At 38.7% G+C, this 21,811-nt stretch overlaps 1 protein-coding gene across 1 annotated transcript in view; it reads left to right on the forward strand.

The window, feature by feature from the left end:
• Positions 1–21,811, forward strand: part of GRM8 (glutamate metabotropic receptor 8) — a 376,332-nt gene that overhangs the window by 349,370 nt on the left and 5,151 nt on the right. The window contains exon 10 of the mRNA XM_075146659.1: positions 20,995–21,241. Within this exon, the coding sequence (XP_075002760.1) occupies positions 20,995–21,241 (247 nt within the window). The remainder of the gene's footprint in view (positions 1–20,994; positions 21,242–21,811) is intronic.

Raw genomic sequence — 21,811 nt, forward strand, 5'->3', positions numbered from 1 at the left:
TAGCGGTGTTACACCAATAATATATTTTCATTAGAGTTGTCATGGGTCATCTGTTACTTCCATCCAAAATATTTCCTCATAGTATTATAACCTGTCACAAACACAATTTACACAAACCACTAGTGGCTATGCCTCCACCCAGACGGAGCTGCTGACGGGAGAGGCTGCAGTGGAGGCCTCAGACTGCAGGCAGTGCCTAGGCCCCTCCCTGGGGCAGGGACAGGCAGACCTGCCTGCACAAGTGTGCCCAGGGGAGGACCTCCTGCAGCAGGCGGCTGAGCTGCAGGAGGTGCGAGAAGGCTGCGTCATGTCAGGGAGGCAGAATGAATTCCTTGTTTTGCTTTGCTTGTGTGCGTGGTTTTTGCTTTACTTATTATACTGTCTTTATCTCAATCCATGAGTTTTCTCACTTTTACCCTTCCAATTCTCTCCCCCATCCCACTGGTGGGGAGTGAGTGAGCGGCTGTGTGGGGCTTAGTTGCTGGCTGGGGTTAAACCACGACACACTGGAACAGGTTGCCCAGAGAAGTTGTGGATGCCCCATCCCTGGAAGGGTTCAAGGCCAGGTTGGATGGGGCTTTGAGCAACCTGATCTAGCGGAAGGTTTTTCTGCCCATGGCAGGGGGGTTGGAACTAGATAATCTTTGACGTCCCTTCCAACCCAAACTGTTCTATGATTCTATCATTCTTTCAGGAAATGAATATTGTAGATATCTGCAATACAGGCCATATTTACTAACCACTGATTAAACAACAGCAACAGCAACTTAGTTTTCTAGGTTTAGAGGAATGATAGAAGGAAATACAGTAAAATCTGTCAGGCTGACATAGGGATTGGTCAGGTTCTGTCGGACAGAATAAAGCAAGGACAGTATATGCAGTTGTATATTAAAAGTACTTAGAATTTACTTATGACCAGCCCTAGTCATCTTAATTCCACCACAAAGTAAAAACAAAGAATAGTTTGGCATCCTGTTTCAGCCAACTTTTATGTAGAAGGGGAGGTCCTACATGGACAGCTAGAGAAGAGAGGAAGAAGCTGTAGTGTGAACTACACCGTATAAAATATTATAAGATATAATCCCTCCATTGCAGAATAAATCTCTGACTATTCCAACATAAGAAAAACTTCAGATAGAGACTGTTACTTCTTGGAGTCTCTGGTCAAACAGCTAGAAGAAACATTTCCAATGAGCTGTTTCTTTCTAATCAAATCAAGCAGAAGTCTATGGTCCTCAATGGTACTTTTTTAATCTTTGGGTACATTTTAGTAAATTAAATACCTTATAGATGGAAGTCATTGTCATCTGTCATTTTGATCATTAATAGTAATATTCTTAGGCCACGTCTACAAGGACTTGTCAAGAAAGCTAGGAGACTAGAAACAAAAAAAACCCACCACACTCACATACCAAAACTGACTGACATAGTTACATTGGCAAAATCCCAATGTGTGGTTATGCCAATAGAGGAAAGCTAATGTTAGTTTTGCATCTGTCATTCAGTAAGGTGGTGTAACTGTGCTGGCAGGAGAGCGTCTCTTCTTGGCATACATCAAGGGGCTTTGACAGCATGGCCCCAGCAGATTGGCTAGTGACAGAGGCTTTTTAGTTTAGACAAGCATTAGATTTTGTATTGAAAAACTCGGTGATCTGGCAAGATAAAACATTTAATTTGGAATAGCCCAAGAAAGAAATTAAGGGAACCTACGAGGTTGACTCTTTTGTCTGGCCACCATTTTGCAGGCTGCAGACTGTATTCCAGCACTTTGAGTCATGTTCACTGAAAGGGAAGCAAATAGATCATCTCCTTAGTTTAAAAGAACAAGGAGTATTGGTCTCTTTATTTAAATATGTTGGAACCAAAACTGACAAATCTAGTGATGGTTCTTAATTTTTTTTAATGACAGAAAATCAGTATTTAGTAACTAACAACTGTGTGGTCATGTTCTTTTGGCATGCAACTCCTCTCTGTCATTTTGTTATATAATTACAGGTATAAATTACAGTTTAAAAGTAGAAAAAACAGAAGTGTCTTTTTTAATTTATTTTTAAGAAGGGGAAGAAAAACTACTTTTTAGTTCTTTCACTGAATTGAGTTATTTTTCCTCCAGAGACTGAATGTCCTACTTAATCATTACAGCAGATGTGCAACAACAATCTGAATATATGGGAATGTAAACCAAAGGGATTTTCTGTTTAAAACATTGGCAACATCTTAAAAATATGCAATCTGTTGAATTCTGGGTTGGCTTTAAGGACTGGAAACACAGTACTGAAAAAAAGGCTTTACTTTATATTAATAATTAACATTTATAAAATGCCTTGAGGAATAGAACCCCTTAATTTATATAAAGTAGTCAAGTAAAATATATCATATAAAATACAGACTATTAATTGAGCTGACCTGAATCCCATGTACTTCACACAGGTTTCACCATATTTTATCATTTCACTTTAAATACTAATTTGTTATTTATATCATTATTATTTATGTTATTTAAATATCCATAATATGCAAATTGAAGAACATTAAAGCAAATTAAAGCATATTAAAATATGGTCCCTGTCTCAATCTTCTTTACTCAGTTCAAGAAAACAGAACAAGGAAGGTCAAGATGTCAAGAGTATACCACAGAGACAAAGAAACAAAAAATATTAATAAAATCATTAGATAGTTCAGTAACACTTCTCAATTTTTATTACAGATGATTCAGCAACACTTCTTAATTATTACTACTACTATTATAGGATTTGTGATGTAATACCTCTTAATTATCACTACTACTATTGTACGGATTGTGGTGACAACTTTTCTTCCCCCATTTTCCTGTAGTACCTTGGTAGTACTCAATTTTAAGAACTTTAAAAGCTGAAAAACATTTAGGTATAAATGCAGGCAGGTCCGTCTCACTTTGGGCCCTGGGAAAATCATGGAGCAAGCTCTCTTGGAAGACATTTCTGGGCACGTAAAGGAGAAGAAGGTTACTGGGAACAGTCAAAATGCCTGCCCAACCTGATTGCCTTTTGTGTTGGGCCATCAGGGTTTGTGGATGAGGGGACAGCTGGGGACATCATTTACCTTTATTTTAGCAAGGCTTTTGCACTTTGGACCTGCAATATTTTGGTACCCAAGTTAGGATGTTATAGTATGGGTGGGTGTACAATCAAATAGGTAAGAATCAGTTTGGATGATGGGGCTCAGAGGGTCATGGTTATAGATCAAGCTCTACCTGGAGGCCAGTAACAAAGGGTCTGTTCTGGAACTTGTCCTGGAACAAGTCCTGTTTAACATCTTTACCAATAATCAGCAGGAGGCAATGACATGCACTTTCAAAAAGTTTGTAGATGGTACTGAATTGGGGGGTAATAGTTGATATGCTGGAGGAAAGGGCTGTCATCCAGAGGAACGTAGACAGGATGGAGGGATGGGCCAACGGGAACCTCATAAAATTCAACAAGGACAAATGCAAAGTTTGGCACCTGAAAAGGTAGAGCACTTGTAATGATACAGGCTGGAGACTGACTGGCTTGGGAGCAGCTCTCTGGAAAAGGCCATGGAGGCCTTGCAGACCGCAAACTGAGCATGAGCTAACAGTGCCATGTTCACAAGCAGGGCCAAAGCCTCCTGGGCTGTATTAACAGAAGCAGATAGATAGATTGAGGGAAAGGATTATAGCTCTCCACCTAGTCAGGTTCAACAGGTTGCCCAAAGAGGCTGTGCAGTATCTCTTCATACTTGGGGGTTTCCAAGACCTGACTGGATAAAGACCTGAGAGGCCTGGTCTGACTGTACAGATGACTCTGCTTTGAGGAGAATGTTGGACTAGAGACCTAAGGTCCCTTCCAACCTGAACTAACTGTACTTATAAATGAAACAAAATCTTTTTGGAAAGAATGGAACCAAATTCTTCAGTTGAACTGATTTGGATTTTTGTACATTTGTGTGGATTTTCAGTTTGAGAAAAATTCAATTTGTGATCTGGGACAAAAACTCTTTTTCACACTGAGAATGCTCACATGAGGGACAAGACTTCTCACTCTCAGTAGTAATGCTGAGACACCATTGTATAACACAGTAGATCAAAGAGTACTGCAGCTTTTTAAAAGTTGAGAGATGATTTTGCATCATCTTTTCATGGCTCAGGCCAACACATTTTCAAGTTCTGAGTTCAAATTTGAACAGTAGGAAACTGAAATCTCTTGATAGTTATGCCTCACATTCTGCTTGAATCTAGGTCTGTTCTGTCCTTGTAGAAAATATCTTTTCAGGCTGTCAACAAATCACTCCTTCTCCTGTGGCAGATGATAACAGTGACTATATAGGAAGTATCCCGGATCTCTAAAGGGAAGTGCATTGGCTTGTCTTCTTTGTATAGTGTTACCATAACAAGAGCAGATGGATACCTGAATATCCTAGTGTGCCAGATTCACCTTTTATGATTAACTGCATTTCAGAGAGTAACATAAATGTTTGGGTCACTCATAGTTCCCCTGGGTATTATCAGCCAGGGCATACAAGAATCAGCCCTGAATCAGTCACAAGCCCACCTTGGTGCTGGTTCTGCAGTGCAATTTAGACACATCTACTGCTGCATATCTTTTACACATAAGTTCCTACCTTCTGCTGTTGCCCCCAGAAAAGTTAACATGTTAGGTTTTATTGCAGGATTAAAATTCTTGACAGTTAAAAATGACAGAGGGAAAACAGAGGTTGGATGCTGACATCAGAGAGATTCTAATGTTGAATCTAGTACAATGTAGTATTACCTGTGGATGACATTGTAGCTGGTGAGGGTGCAAATACAGAAATAATTGTCAATGATATATAAGAATTGTGGAAGGACAACACTGTTATTATCCAGGGGAAACTAATTGAATTCTCACCTGTCATGGTTTAATCCCAGCTGGCAACTAAGCCCCACACAGTTGCTCACTCCCCACCAGTGGGATGGGGGAGCGAACTGGAAGAGTAAAAGTGAGAAAACTCGTGGGTTGAGATAAAGACAGTATACTAAGTAAAGCAAAAACCACGTGCACAAGCAAAGCAAAACAAGGAATTCATTCACTACTCTCCATCAGCAGGCAGGTGTTCAGCCACCGCCAGGAAAGCAGGGCTCCATCACGCATAACGGTTACTTGGGAAGACAAACGCCATCACCCTGAACATCCCCCCCTTCCCTCTTTTCCCCCCAGCTTTATATGCTGAGCATGATGTCATATGATATGGAATATCCCTTTGGCCAGTTGGGGTCAGTTGTCCCAGCTGTGTCCCCTCTCAACTTCTTGTGCACCCCCAGCCTACTTGCTGGTGGAGTGGTGTGAGGAGCAGAAAAGGCCTTGACTCTGTGTAAGCACTGCTCAGCAGTAACTAAAACATCCCTGTGTTATCAACACTGTTTCCAGCACAAATCCAAAATATAGCCCCATACCAGCTACTATGAAGAAAATTAACTCTACTCCAGCCAATACCAGCACATCACCAGAGAATGTTCCAGTTGAATTTAAAAAAAACAAAATATGACGTGACAGAATAGTTCAAAGAAATGAGATTCACCCTGAACACAGAAAGAGCAAAAAAAAGCTGAAAGGTAGAAGGAGGGGGTTTATGTATGCATGGAGGGGATTGGAAGGGGAGGTACATATGCCATCACTGCTCTACCTTGTTGTTCTTTTGAGATCCCTTCCTGACATACCTCAGAGATGGTCCTCTAAGATATCTTCATACTGCACATTTCTGTGGGAATCAGCAAAATCCTGCCTTGCCATGAGAATCCTCCAGGAAGACAAAGAAGAAATTTAAAGCTTATCTAAGTTCTCACATAAAAATAGTATTTTTGTCAGGTCTATGCCCTAAATATGTGGTTACCTGCTGAAGAAACCAAGAAAAGTCTAGGTCATACAGAAACTTCAAAGACAAATTAGGAGTTAGCGAAATAGCTAGTAAGCCACATTAAAACCACTCTCTTGATAATCATATTCATGTCATTGTCCTGGAGGTTGAGAAACATTGTAATATGATACTTATCCAGTACCTGGATCCCTGGCAAGGGCCAAGTCAGACATTTCCTGCCCATGTTTTTGAGATTGCAATTCTCCTATTTCATCCCTCACACAGGAGAGTTTCCATACAAAGGAAATCCAGGCATGCACTTCAGAAGGGACCTGTAGGACTCTGAACAGATATTGGTTAAAATGATGAAGCATCAGGACTCCGTGTCATGATATGACATTATACGTAAAATAAGGATACATACATCCAAAAGAAAGGAGGCAATTTGGGTCACAGTATGTACGTCTGGATGGAACTATGTAGCAGAATGGCAGGATTAGACTTGAAAAGAAGTATGGTTAGCCCAAAATTATATAACTGATGATGTGCTTTGTCACATGACAGGCTGTTGTACATGGCACAGGCTGCATATGGAGTCATAAAACAGTCCTACCTGTTGCAGGAACAACCGTGTGGGCTGGCACTAGTCCTGTGGCACTAAACAGATGCCCTGGTGCAGAACTTTCTTCAGGTTAAGAATATGTTCCTGCCTCTCTTTCCATGCATGACTGTCGTGGTTTAACCTGGCAGGCAGCCAAATACCACGCAGCCGCTCACTCACTCCCCCTGCCCCCCAGTGGGACGGGGAGAGAATCGGAAGGGTAAGAGTGAGAAAAACTCATGGGTTGAGATAAAGACAGTTTAATAGAACAGAAAAAGGGAAAATAATAATGATAATGATAAAATATACAAAATGTGTGATGTACAATGCAATTGCTCACCACCCGCGCTGACCGATAACCAAGTAGCGATCGGCACTTCCTGGATCACGCCTACCGTTCATATACTGAGCATGATGTCACATGGTATGGAATACCCCATTAGCCATCTGGGCTGGCTGTCCTGGTTATGTTCCCTCCCATCTTGTGTACCTAGCTCAGTCAGTAGGCACGGGAGCTGTCCTTGGACTAGGAGGCACTTAGCAACAACTGAAAACATCAGTGTGTTATCAACATTCTCCTCATGCTAAATCCAAAACACAGCACTAGGAAGAAATTTAACCCTATCCCAGCCGAAACCAGGACAATGACCCTTATTTGATAGATGCAACTGCTTGTTGAGCGTAAAGATTTGCTGTATCTGATAGATGGAGCTATTGAGCAAGAAGATATCAGTATTGTAATGAAAATATGTTAAACCACGACAAGAGGCAAAAGGGCAAACTAAAGCCATGACAAGGCTATGCTGTTGAGGTAATTCAATGGGAGAAATGAAGATATGTTAGCCCTGCTGTACCTTCTTGTACATGTAAATCTGAACCTGAAATAACGTGAAATAATGGTGAGTTTTTACCAGCTCTGCTCCCTAGGAAGAACATAGGAAGTCCATAATAACAATGCTTATAGAAACCAGATGAGCTTTTGCATACCCTAAAAGAGGTGGTAGTTCTTCCCTCTCTCTTCTGAGTTGGTGTACTCAGGTCACTTGAGATGATAGGTGCACAGACACTGATGGAAAATATCTGAGATTTTGCATATATGCATTAATCTGAGCTCATAGAAAGTCTGTGAAAGTGAAATTCAGAACATGCGAAGCCACATAACTAGAAATCAATAAAAATATTACTGGTTGCCAGCACAAATGAATCTGGTCAGTTTATACAGCAATCGTGCCATCACAGATTTACATGAAATGTCCCAAAGCAAAGTTCTGCTTACTAAATTGCTTATGTTCTCATAGTTTCTACTGAATCAATGTCTTCTGCTTTTTGACATATTTTTGACATTCCTTATGTAAAATTAGATAATAAAGTCTGTGGAGCAGGGACAGTTGCTCTGTGTTCTGTGTTTGTGCACTTCCTAATATAAATAATACGAATATATTGACTAAGATTTTTTATTTTGCTGCTGTTCAGCAACAAACATCTGTTAGATGTTTGCCTAAGATGATAATTTTCATTATGCACCAGATTCCTTTGTGTGTGGTTGGTGGGTCACCAGCATTTCAGCAGTACTGTGGGTTACACTCACATGTGAAAAATACAAGGGAAAATGTATCCTCTCTGTATTCCTACTGCCTCCAACAGTTTATGAGCTTGCTGCTCTTAAGGTGTTTCTTCTCCCCCAGTTTCTGCTCTGTCCTTAAGCTTTTCCAGGTTGTTGTCTCCACCTCTGGAAATCCCTGTCCTCTGCTTCTGTTTTGATTTTTTAGGTTATGATTTTTGGTTAATCTAGATTATGACTTTTGGCCTAGATTATAAAACAGTATGGGCTCTTTCAAAAGTCTTATTTGAAAAGACTTATTTTGAAAAGTCCTATTTTGAAAGTCCTTTTGGAGTGGACTTTGAAAGGGCTGTGGGTTAGATGCAGCACAGAATGTATCGTGTATCGCATACCCTCTGTGCTGCAGCTAGGAACCTGGCACCTGGTTCTAAAATCCAGTTCAGGTTAGTGGGGATTTCATCCTGCTCCAGAGCTAGGTAGGGAATTCACAATGGCCTTCTGCAATGAATGAAATCTGACAGAAAAACTCTACTGGAGCAGTGTCACAATGAATTACGGAACAAAAAAATCCAGAGTGACACCAAGGCAAGTAAACACTCAGGTGAAACCTTTGAGATTAGTAGTAACAGGGAGGAAATACTTTTATAATGCACATAATTTTAGGTCTAATTTTGGCCACTTATACTGCAGTTTAGGTAATTTTAGGTAATTTTTTTTTTCCTAAAAGGTCAGAGAGAAATTTAATGAAAAAATATTTTTATCAGTTTATATGTTTAGTTCAATTCACCTCTTGGAGCAATTCAGTGTAAATTCATTGAAGTCAAGGGAGCAACCACCAGTGGATTCATCCTGCTGTCATTAAACTTATTCTGACATAAGGAATGGACTCAGCAAACATTTCTAGATAAGGCTAGTACTTGAGTACAGCCTTTGTAAGATTTTTGTTCACAAATTGCAATTGAAATGCGTGCTAAGGGCTGAAGGGACTTGTTTGATTGTTTGCTTTTCTTTTTGTCATTCCATTTTAGCTGCTTCCTTGCTCATTACATTGTTCCCATTAGCATAATGTATTGGTTGTGTTTGCACAGCTTTTCCTGCCAAAGGCTGCCCTGCAGTTGTACAGCCATTGGGGTAACCAGCTGTTACTTATTTAAGCCTCCATCATTTTGTATGACAGAGTAACTTAATTATGCCCTGCTTGAAGATGCTAAATAAAATTATCTTCTAAACAAGTGTACTTCACTTAATATTTGTCTCTATCAGGTACTTGAACTCTGACACTTAAGCCACGTGCACTAAATAAATAAACACATTTTAAAACTAAACCTAGTAGCAAGCTAATTATTACAGAGTTAGAGGTTGTTTTATAGTATTTCTAGAGCACAGTTATCTCTTTAGCTCAGGTATAATGCATATTTAAAAGACATCAGAAAACAGACACTAAAATGTAGTTAATAGGATAATAAACCAGCAATTAAGGCTAACCTTTTTCTATGTTTTGTGAATATAGGAAATAGATCTTCAGTCAGTATTGGTCATTTAAAAAAGGCAGATTGTAATACTCTATAAATTTCAAGTCTGGAGAAGAAAAAAGGTTGCTTTCTACCCAGCAATATATTCTAGTTACAAGAATGTGTCAGTGAACATCAATGGTCACTCTGTGCTATAGCAAACCATTTCGTTTTTATTTTAATCCTGGAGTATGAATTAAATCCAAGCCACACTTTTTTCTTTTTCCTGGTAACATCTTTCCTTAGTTCTCTATAAGGCAGATTTCTTTCTTTCCCTTTTTCATCACTAGACAATTATGCATATGAAAATGACAATTTTGGGGTTGCCAACTGGCTCCTTGAGTTTTGAGTGTTCCAAAATGTCAACTCCCATATTTTCAAATGGATTGTTATTGAAGATGTGCCAATCTACATGAATTTATTTTGAACAGTTGTCCACCTGCCACATTTGTTAGTTCATTTAGCCTTAGGGCAAATACAATCTGCATTCAAAGTAGATACCTGAAGACGCAATTAATAATAAACATCTTACATATAATAAATTTTGCTAAAAATTATAAAAGTGCAAAAAAAAAGATTCTCTAAATTGTGCTGCATCTTATCTAGATGAATTGATCTAAGTTGTGGAAATCAAAATGCATTTGACTAACAGGGGGTTTAATTTTATAAGTATTTGAAAAGAGTATGAAAATTATTTGAAGGCTGGACTACATCTCTGGTAGAAAATCTCTGGAAATCTTATAAAAAGGAATATTTTTTTATAGAATAAAATTGGAAATAAGGTTGAAATTCACTGTTGTATAGAGTACCCAGCTGTAGCCCAATAAATATGTTTTTTTGGTACTAGGAAAAGTCTACAGGCTTTACATTGACCTGTCAATATGGGCTTTCAGGATATATCTTGGCTTGTGTCCTGAGCTTGTGTTAGTTGTGATAATAACTGTCCAGCAGTCAGGAGACTATTGCCGAATTTGTTTCAGCTTAGCTCTCTGAATACTGTATATGGTAAAGACCTAGCAAACCTGTGAAACCACTCAGTAAAAAAGGAACTGGGACTTAATTTCAATTAATAAGCAGTTAATGGGTAAAGGTAGACTGATTGTAGATGGGAACTCATTTTTAAAAAGGTGAAATAAGCACACAGTGTTAGAAAATGTGAAAAAGTAACCTCAGCTGGACCCAAGACTATGGAGGAGGGAACACTGGCCATCAACATCATGCACCTTCTGCTGGTGAAGGACCTGGGATGATGACAACTCAACATAAACTCCCCTTCCCTCTATTCTTCTTGCAGAGGGCTGAATCTGTTGTCTTTAGAAACCAGAGGAGCACAGACAGGGTGTGTACCACTGGAGAAAAAGGATTGATACTAAGAAATTCATGTATAACAACTTTAGCTACATTATTAATGAGATTTTCCTGCAATAATTAAATCATTTTAACAGTAAAAGCTAGTATCATTGTTACTGAATTAATAATAATATTTGCTATAGTTTTTATTAGGCTGTTAAGATTTTAATTAGACTAACAATAAATTTTTTGTTTGGCATTTTGCCAGTAAGTAGATCTTAAGTGTAACACAATATACCATAAAAATCCTACTTCTGCATTATGTTGAAGATTCAATTAATGTATAACAATAAGAACTACTTTTAAATAATCTCCTTCCTTAGGATTTCCATGCAGCACAGACTTTTTTCAATATGGTTATTTAATATTGACTTTTTTTTTACCGGTATTTGGATATTTCTTAGCTTAGTTTCACAAATTGTGAGTACCTACTTTCTACTTGAGCTTTTTGAGTTCAGTACTCCTGAATATCAAGACTGACATACACATTACAACAGACATAGTAGAGATTGGTCTTTGGTCAGTGATTGACTACTGTGGCTCTATTTATAATAAGGCTGATGAGATGAATGGGTCACATGGCCCTTTAAAAACCATAATAATGCAATAAATTGTGTGCTGTGGTATATGTAAGCTGTATGATAGTGTGATATCTAACCTAACTTATGAGAAGAAAAAACAATCAAATTACCTACTGACATTTTAAATTACTTTGAAGGTCTGCAAAGCAGTGCCTAGCATTTTCCACGAGACCTATGTCCTGAGGATGGACCACAGTAGAGAACAGACTAGAGTTTATTATTGTTCTTAATAAAACATTGTAATAAATGTTGCAGATGAAGTAAAGCTGAACATTTTTTTCTCTTCAAAAATGTTGCTTATTCCCAATGAGCAGAATGTTTGATAATGCAACACTTGTTTCAGCCTAATCTTCTCCATCTTTTGCCACAAAACTCCATGATTTCTGATGCCAATATTCTATGATGTTATCTGTAAAACCACAGACTAAGTCTACAGGGGTTACACATAACAGAAAAATTTTTCAAATGTAGCAATTACAGAAGACCTAAAACATCTGAAACTTGCATACTGAAACAAACAAAAGGAAGAGGAAGGAAAAAAACCCAAGGAATTAAAACAGGCAAAAAAGCCAATTTTCTAGAATTTTATGGTTAGAGATGACATTTGCCAATAGAAATGGCCACTGCCATTAATGTCCACCATGTTGAGAAAGTACCATGTTTCTATGAATCATAGAATCATAGAATCATAGAATCATAGAATCATAGAATCATAGAATCACAGAATGGTTTGGGCTGGAAGGGAACTTTAAAGGTCATCTAGTCCAACACCCTGCCATAGGCAGGGACATCTTTTACTAGATCAGGTTGCTCGAAGCCCGATCCAATCTGACCTTGAACACTTCCAATGATGGGGCATCAACAGCTTCTCTGGGCAACCTGTTCCAGTATTTCAACACCCTCATCATAAAAAAAAGTCTTCCTTATGTCCTCTTTCAGTTTAAAACTGTTGCCCCTTGTGCTGTCACTATGGGCCTTGGTAAAAAGTCTCTGTCTCTCTTATAAGACCCCTTTAACCATTGAAAAGCTGCAATAAGGTCTCCCCAGAGCCTTCTCTTCTCCAGACTGAACAATCCCAACTTTCTCTGCCTTTCTCCATAGGAAAAGTGTTCCAGCCCTCTGATCATTTTCATGGCCCTCCTCTGGACATGCTCTAATAGGTCCATGTCTGTCTTGTACTGGAGACCCCAGAGCTGGACACAGTACTCCAGGCGGGGTCTCACCAGAGCAGAGTAGAGGGGGAGAATCACCTCCCTCGACTTGCTGGCCACACGTCTTGTTATGCAGCCCAAGATATGATTGGCTTTCTGGGCTGCAAGTAGACATTGCTGGCTTATATCCAATTTTTCATCCACCAGTATCCCCAAGTCCTTCTCTGCAGAACTGCTCTCAATCAGTTCATCCCCTGGTCTGCATGGATGTCTCCTGTGTTGTTCTCTGAGGCTCTATCTAAAGTAGTAACTATACACTGTCAAGAATATTCACAGGCCACAAAGCCAGTTGTCACAGTTTCACTAGATTTATAACACGAAAATCTCTTAATCTCTCACCAAGAACAGCATGGGTATATTAACATTACATAGTGGGAATCGTCCTAAACCGTGGGCAAACTCCTGGGAAGGGTTTGGGAGAGTGTGAGTTGGCCCAGGCCCAGGCCCACTCATGCTGGGAGTGCTCTAACAGTTTAATGGTTTAAAAGACCTAGTGCCCAGGTCTATACCATAGCATTGTTTCAATGTCTACTATATAGTCACAGTGGTAGAATATTATATTCATATTAGTTGTTCCCCAACCCTAGAGGTCAACTATTTCTCTTTTTATTTGATACATTACAACAGTATCCTGATACCCTCTGTGTGACAAAGGAATCATATCTTGTTAGGAAATTAGATGAAGAAATACACAGAGTCCATTCTGGTCCAAGGAGAAGTTGTTCCCAAATGACAGGGCAGATTAGCAAAGCTTGGTGAAATAAATGTCTTCAAATTCCCATTATCTGAGTTGCAGGAGTTGTCTTTGTTTGGGATACAGCTGTCCGACTGTACTTCAGTGGTAAAATCAGGTATTGAGAAGTCACTGGAAAATGTTTCGATGAACTGAAGTTAGTTTTAGGTATGTGGTGAAAAAACACTTTGGAGGAGTGTATGCAATGCAAACTTTGCAATGTGCAGTTGTGGAACATACCATTTCCAATGAGCAGTAGACAACTCTGAGTTCTCTGTATCTACTTACCTTAAAATAATAAATACGATGCTAAAAAAAGACCTAGTAAAGCCATTCCTTTCTTTGCATAAAATAATTTATGGGTAGAAAGGGAATACTTATAAATATTGCAGGAAAGGCCAAAATTAGACTTAAGTGGAAAATGTGAACAGTGAAATCGTTACCATAATTCAGTTTCTGAAATGCAGCTATATACATGTTCTACCGAGGCTACAAGCTTTTACAGCTCCTCTCGCATCCAAGCTTTAATGAAAGTTCATACTTTTTAAAGCTGGCACACGTTTAATTTGAAATCAGTTATTAGATCTTTCCTTTCTCTTAAAGTTTTTGAAAGTAACTGAAAAGTACACATAAAAATAGAGGATTTCTTTTCTCAGTTTTCTCTGCAATGTACAGAATTACAGCCTACATTTACTGCTTGAGATAATAACCTAATGAATGTTGTACTTTCATGTTTGTGAAAAGGCTTTGACTTTTTCTCTCAAAGCCTCATTTTAATTGGTAGTTTGGTAAGGAATGTTTTTAAAAGGCTAAAAAATACATATGTTAAGTAGTTTCCCATGTTTTCTAACTGAACAAATGTTTGAAGACGACTCATTCCATGAAGTTTATCTTATACTTGGCACATAATCTTGTTATATGAGCAAAACAATGACTGACTTGCATCTGTAATGTTTTTCTTCAAGAAAAGATGAATTTTCTTCCCACAGGTCCAGACAGAAAAGTATGTTGTGGACTGAAAACAAAAATCTGTAGGTGTAAGCTTATCAGGATGGAGGCTCTGCAGAGAAGCATGAATCCTTTTGTTAGTTGTTGGCACCTTGCCAGCATTGTTATCTCCCTGTTTATGTTCTCCTGGTTTCAAATATATTTGCCTGCAGCCAGCCTTTTCCACATTGATTTTTGGTATGGAATCCATTGCATGGCGTTTCTTTCTGATTTGTGAACACAGCTGTGAAACCATGAGTGTTGTCATCCAGTCAACTCTTTAGCAAGAAGCAACATATGCAAAAGCAATCGTAGTATGTCGTGTGTAGTGTGCTGCCCAGCCGGCAGCTAAGCCCCATACAGCCACTCGCTCACTCCCCACCAGTGGGATGGGGGAGAGAATCAGAAGGGTAAAAGTGAGAAAACTTGTGGGTTGAGATAAAGACAGTTTAATAGGTAAAGCAAAAACCACGTGCACGAGCAAAGCAAAACAAGGAATTCATTCACTACTTCCCATGGGCAGGCAGGTGTTCAGCCATCTCCAGGAAAGCAGGGCTCCATCATGCTTAACGGTGACTTGGGAAGACAAAACGCCATCACTCTGAACATTCCCCCCTTCCCTCTTCTCCCCCCAGCTTTATATGCTGAGCATGATGTCATATGGTATGGAATATCCCTTTGGCCAGTTGGGGTCAGCTGTCCCAGCTTCTTGTGCACTCCCAGCCTACTCACTGGTGGGGTGGTGTGAGAAGCAGAAAAGGCCTTGACTCTGTGTCAGCACTGCTCAGCAGTAACTAAAACATCCCTGAATTATCAACACTGTTTCCAGCACAAATCCAAAACATAGCCCCATATTAGCTACTGTGAAGAATATTAAGTCTATCCCAGCCAAAACCAGCACATAGTGTTATGGCATGTGCATGACTTTAAAAGAAGAAAGGGACTGTCTTTTTCTAAGCCCTCTAGATTCTGCAGCAGAGACAGGATGACTATGAATGTTTTCAGTGTTTTACTGAGACTAAAAAGACTTGTGCTCTCTCCACCACAAACGGGGAGCAACCATTTTGCTGTCTTTCCCAGTCTGTGGGATGCCTGTGGATAGATGGCATTTATCTTTATTTTATGATTTATCATTTATCTTCTGGCTATAAAGGATCTGGTAAAGGCTTCCAATAGCTGGGAGCGAAGGCAAGAATGGCGGGAGGGAATAAGAGCAAAAAACTCTTGTGGGAAACGAAGCTTGCTGCAGTTCTGGCTTTAAAAAATGAAACTGGCTGAAGAAGCTGGGAAGATTCATATAAGAGACATAAAGTATTTGGTAACAAGGATAGGGAAAAATTAAATCATAATTCAATCTTCTGCTCTGTCACTGGCAGTGTGGGACACATTCAAGAGTGCCTATCTGGGTATAACTGTTTCAGCAGGATGGTTCAGACTCCAGGATTTGGTACCGAGGCTGTTTCTTTAGCCCGTGGAGAAAGGCACTTCTGAAGGGCAAATTGTATCAAATTAGCCAATAAGAGATATTAGACCAGCTGAGCCTTTTTAAACATCCATTTCTCTTTGGAGTGCAAGTAGCTGAGTTGGATCTACACTAGGCACCCCGATAACTTGAGATGTACGAAGCCTTCCCTCTGTGGTTTAGCACTTCACTAACTGCTGGATTGTTCATCTTCTGTGTTACAACTACTAGCAGTTAGAGAACTTGCACCAAAGTGGAAAACTTAGATTCAATTCACTCAACAAATCACAATAGCCATATCTCCCACCTATCCAGGATATACTATTAAAACCAGATTAGGGAACCGGCTGGGTGGGAGGTACCCTCTATCTGACCTTTTAAAACTGAATAGAAAAAAAATAAATAGCATGAGAAAACCAGCAATTCTGAAGAGAGCCTGAATATAATCTTATGTGTGAAAGTAGGGGAGGACTCAAACCAAGGAAGCAATCTGGACAAAAGTTGTGACATTACCACTATTTTTTTTCTCTAATGAAAGTGTTTGCTTTGTGTTGAACTCAAGGCATGCTGTGTGCATGATATTGCCTCTGCAAGCACGAAACTGATGGGACACTACTGGGTACTTGGGGGACATTTCAATTCTAAGCAGTGAAGCCTAGCTGAGAAGTAGTCATTCAGCTACCTGCACTGGGTTGATTTGGTGCACACACCTGCTTTGATGCATAGAAGTTTTTCAGGTTACCAAGGAGGCAATTCAGCTTCAAGTACTTCCAAATTGAAGAAGCCATCAGAGTATCTGTGTTTTTCTAAAATATCCTTTCTGGGTGCCCCAATATTTCCCATGTCACATTTTAAGTTTCAAAGTAGAAAGAAGGAGATACATAGTCCTACAATCAATGGTAGAAGATAGAAAATCCTTAAATATCCACACAGCCATTATCTATTTTAGCTGCTGGGGCAGTCAGAGGCTGTATTACCAAGCCTGTAGGACCCTTCTGATGAGGAAAGGGTCTGGGTCATTTGTGAGATAGACAGATCATGTGTCTGAGTGGGTACACAGGGTCTAGGTCATTTACATGAAACAGTCAGTTGTGAGGGATCCTTTATCAATTGTGGAGGTGGAAAACAATACATAAGAAATCCTGTATCAATTCTCGTGTGGGGTTGGGGTGGGAGATGGAGACAGGAAGGTATTTAGGTCTCAAGTTTTTCCCATAGTATAAAGATTTTTTTTTTTTTTTTTGTGCTACCATGATTTTAGTTTTCTGTCTTGTATCTTCTGGCTGTCAAGAACAAGGAGAATAGATATAGCCATCTTTGTTACATCTGTGAAAGGCTTTGTTGGACAAAAAGTTTGTAGTTCAGAAGGGATTTTAGTGTGAGGAGTACTGAAATTCATTTCTGTGTAACCATGAATCGTTGTGAGAAAGGGACCTTTATTCTCCTGTAACTTAGAGTGAGCTACCACTGTGAGACAGATGAAAAATTATTCAGACCTCATATCTTATTAAACTGAAATACTTTTGTTGCTCCTTGATTCTTAGAGCACTAATTCTGTAAAAGTTACAGGTAGTTATGTTCCCAGAATAATAAAAGTACCCAGAATGCACAGCCATAAAACATCATTGTCCTCTTGTCAGGGATAAAACAAGATAAGAGTCAAACAAAAGTCAAACCAAGAGTGTGGCATCCTGTTTGCTAGACTTGTGCTTCATCAGGCTGCAAGAAGGGGGATTCCAAAGATGGGAAAGATTAGATGCAGGGGATCTTCCTGTCCTATAAACAGACTCTCAGCCTCCAAATGACGATTTAAAAAGAAGTAGAGCCTGTTGCAATAGAACAAAGGATAATGGTTTTAAACTAAAATAGAGTAGATTCAGACTAGATATAAGGAAGAAATTTTTTACAATGAGGGTGGTGAAACACTGGAACAGGCTGCCCAGAGAGGTGGGGGATGCCCCATCCCTGGAAACATTCAAGTCAGGTTGGACGGGGCTCTGACCAGCCTGATGTAGTCGAAGATGTCCCTGCCCATGGCAGGGGGGTTGGACTAGGTGGCCTTTAAAAGTCCCTTTCAACCCAAACTATTCTATGATTCTAATAGGAGAATGAATCAGACCCAGACTGTCATTGACAAGTCTCCAACTAAATATGCAATTGCATTAGTGTATGGAGTCAGACTGATGTACACACCACACACGATGTGTACATGTAAGTATATGTTCAAAGCCTTCCTCTCAAGGTCTAGCAGTTTTCATGAAGCCCTTCTTTCTCATTAACTTCATTAAAGAGTTAGTAGTAAGGATGATCCATGCGAAACAGGATCCCTGAGGCCAAAGCTCTCTAAAGACTATATTCACTATTTGAAAACTGTTCTGTCAGAAAATTCCCAACTCATTCTAGTTTTAATGTTTCAATAATTATAATGGCTGGTTCAAAACCACAGCAATCATTAGAAATAAATCCCACTGCATACGAACTGTAATCTGCAATGTTAAACTATCTGTGATTTGGATTTTTTTAAATAGGTTGTTCTGCTGATCATTTCAATTAAATCCATGGAAAATACATTGGATTTTGCTCACGCAAATAGCTCATGCAAAATACCTGCACTAAGTGCATTGAAATCCATGTGCTCTTATTATTTCAGTGAATGCATGATCAGATTTAGAGTTGATTCACTTATGAAGCTTACCTGAATGTAAACCTTCAGGCAGACATGTTTTCTTTTTAGTATTTATAAGAGTTTGGCACTGTGGGATTTCTTATCACAAAAAAACATCATTGCGATCTACCATAATGCACATATTTGTTGCTAATATGACTAGTACTATTACATGAATGTATGCATTTTACCCTATAACATCCAGAGGTTATTTATCCTTTTTTATCGTCTAATTCTTATACTGAACCATGAGAGAAAGATGAGCCTTACAGCTTGGGTACTTGATAGGACTTAAAAAAATATATATTTAAATGCCAGGCATTGTTACAGATTCCACGGGTGAGGCTCAGCTAGTCACTTAACTGCCATGAGTTGGATTTTAAAAAATCGTAAGGCTTCAGAAAAGGATTTTTTATGTTTAATGGAATTTTCATATGCACTACAGTTTGTTAAAGGTATTACTTGCACTGATTTCAGTTTTGCAAAACCCATTAGGAAATATATGCATTTTTAGGAACCAAAATAATTTTGCTTTTGGACACCACTTAATGCAACGCTTAACCTTAAAAGCCCCTGCTGTACCAATTTAATTGGAGATCAGCCAGTTTGATTCAGAGAGAAAGGGATATGTCGTTGGTGCTGTTTGCATGTGAACGTGCATCTGCACAGAGGTCCTTCCACGGAAGTCTGAAAACAACTGCTTATAGATGTAACGTGTGAGGTTTTCATTAGAAGTGTTCATGCAAAATGTAGGTCAAGCTCTGCTTTCAGGCACACCACTGTCATTTTGGAGATTGAAAGGAATGGAATTATTTCACTGGTGTGAGAAAAGACTGTATTGTATATATTTCCTGATGTATTGCCTTGATGTATTATTGAAATGAAGGAAGGTGTTGATCCTATAACTTTCCTCAGCACGATAGGAAGACAATCCCGATTGTCTTTTCAGTCTGGTGCTGTCCCCGAAAGCAGGTTCAGCTTCTTACAAATTTTGAAGCATTGTCAATCTTTTCTTAAAGAATAGATTGGCCTATCCCTCATTTTATGGTAATATTTGGCAGTTTTCTGTACAATTATACAGATACTTTGCAAGGTGGTTTAGAGTGACAGTCCATGCTTCCTAAATACATTTGTCACATTTCTCACCTACATTGCTTTAAGTGAGAGCACAGTTTATTTGTGATCTCTAAGGAGAAAGTATCTAATGGAAAAACTTTGTAAGCTGAAAGACATTAAAAAATGTTCAACTATATTAGTGACTGCACACCAGTTTATTATATCTCTACTTTTCTGCCAAGGGCCAAGTTACCCAAGGGCACTTAATAAAAACAGATGATCTGAAGCTGACATTGCAGACAGACTTACTACCTCATCTCCAGGTTAATGCGATAGTATTGGCTAGTGCTTAAAATCATGCCTGACAACAATGTCAGTAAATCCTCTGCCAAGGCAATGAACCGGTTTTACTTCAGTACCTTTTTCAGTATAACAACATGATTACTGAGAGATTTCCTACTCAGTTTAGCAAACCACATGGAACTGTAACGTAAAATTGTTGTCTCATAAAATATCTAATAAAATATAATTTCCTAAGAAAAAATAAACATTGAGCAGAACTACAATTAGCATTTCTAATATACTATCTGAATACTTCTCTGAATAGAAACTTCTCTCTGCTGTTCTTATGGAGTGATCATTGTCATTTTCTTTTATAGGACTGTGGAAGACCAGAGTTGCTTTCTTTTTGTAGGTGGTAATAAACAACAGACAGACTCACTCAGAAATGTCAGATTTTTCCTTTGTATCCATAGTGGACTGAGGTCCTTTGTGATCTGATTTCCTGGTTCCCTGATTTTCTGATTTCTTAGTTAGGACTGTGACATATTAATATCTTTATTGTGTGCCAACAGAGCATTGTGACTAGAATTCAACAGTAAGGTGGAAATGTTAAAAACAAAAAAAACCCCAACCAACAAACTCAAGAATATTCAAGCTTCACTATGGAGAAACTAATTTTTTTTTTTTCCAAGCTTGAAACTCAGAGTATATCAAAGATTTCATTAGATTCTGCATTATGCCTGCTGCTGGTTGAACCATGCTGCACACACTACTGAATCACCATATTGTGGAATATTGTTGTAGAGGCTTCTTGTATTAAAGTAGATGATACGAGGCTAACCCTATTGTGACTCCTCTTTTCCTGTACACACATATTTATTTATTTTCTGAAAATGTGTTTGCTACAGCATCTTGATTATTTTTATGAGAATGAAGATTAATAAATATTATGTTGTTTCTACCACCTAAAGAAACCAACATAAAACAGCCATACTTGCTATAATTAAAGGCAACCAAAGTCAAGGGTCCTTCTGATGTATGTACAGAAAAGAAACAGTAATTGGTTCCCTTTCCACCTAGTATTTTTAAGTTAATTATTTTCCTTCTTATATTAAATCAATATAATGATCATTTTAATCTTGTTGTTTCTTTCCTTCCCCAGATGTACATCCAGACTACAACACTTACTGTCTCCATGAGTTTAAGTGCTTCTGTGTCTCTGGGCATGCTCTACATGCCCAAGGTTTATATTATCATTTTTCATCCAGAGCAGAACGTTCAAAAACGGAAGCGGAGCTTCAAGGCTGTAGTGACAGCTGCCACAATGCAAAGCAAACTGACCCCAAAAGGAAATGACAGACCAAATGGAGAGGTCAAAACTGAACTGTGTGAAAGTCTTGAAACCAACAGTAAGTCATCTGTAGACTTTCCCATGGTCAAGAGTGGCAGCACTTCTTAATAGATGTACGTTCACAAGAATGCACTTTCTTTTAATAATAAACTTTATTCTTTTGTTGCTTGTTCTGCATGAATCCAGAGATGTGTCAGAATTCATGTACTGCTGAATGCAGGAATACCTAGAGTTGTTTCAAACAAATTGTTTTTCACAGGAGGCTAGTAAACAAAAAAAAAACCACAAGCAGATTTTGGAAAGCCACATCTTTTAAAAATGATCTGTTTTAGCTAGTGTTAATTTGATGTGTTGTGCATTGCTGTGCCAGTCATGGTATGTCCTGACAGTTCATAAGGTGTATTTATGGTCATCATTGTATATTCAAAACTCAAAGGCTGTTGAAAAAAAAATAATGAAAACAGTTAACACTGTTGTTATTTTGCAGTTAGATATGGAAGTGAAAATAATGCTTTTTACCTTTCCACCTTAACTTAATATTTGTTGACTTGTTCATTTATCACAACCCATGAGTGCTAACGCTTCCCAGAATAACGCTTCCCATTCAGGTTACTCATCTTGGTATAAA

Source organism: Calonectris borealis, chromosome 1 (assembly GCF_964195595.1).
Source record: "Calonectris borealis chromosome 1, bCalBor7.hap1.2, whole genome shotgun sequence".
Taxonomy (NCBI): domain Eukaryota; kingdom Metazoa; phylum Chordata; class Aves; order Procellariiformes; family Procellariidae; genus Calonectris; species Calonectris borealis.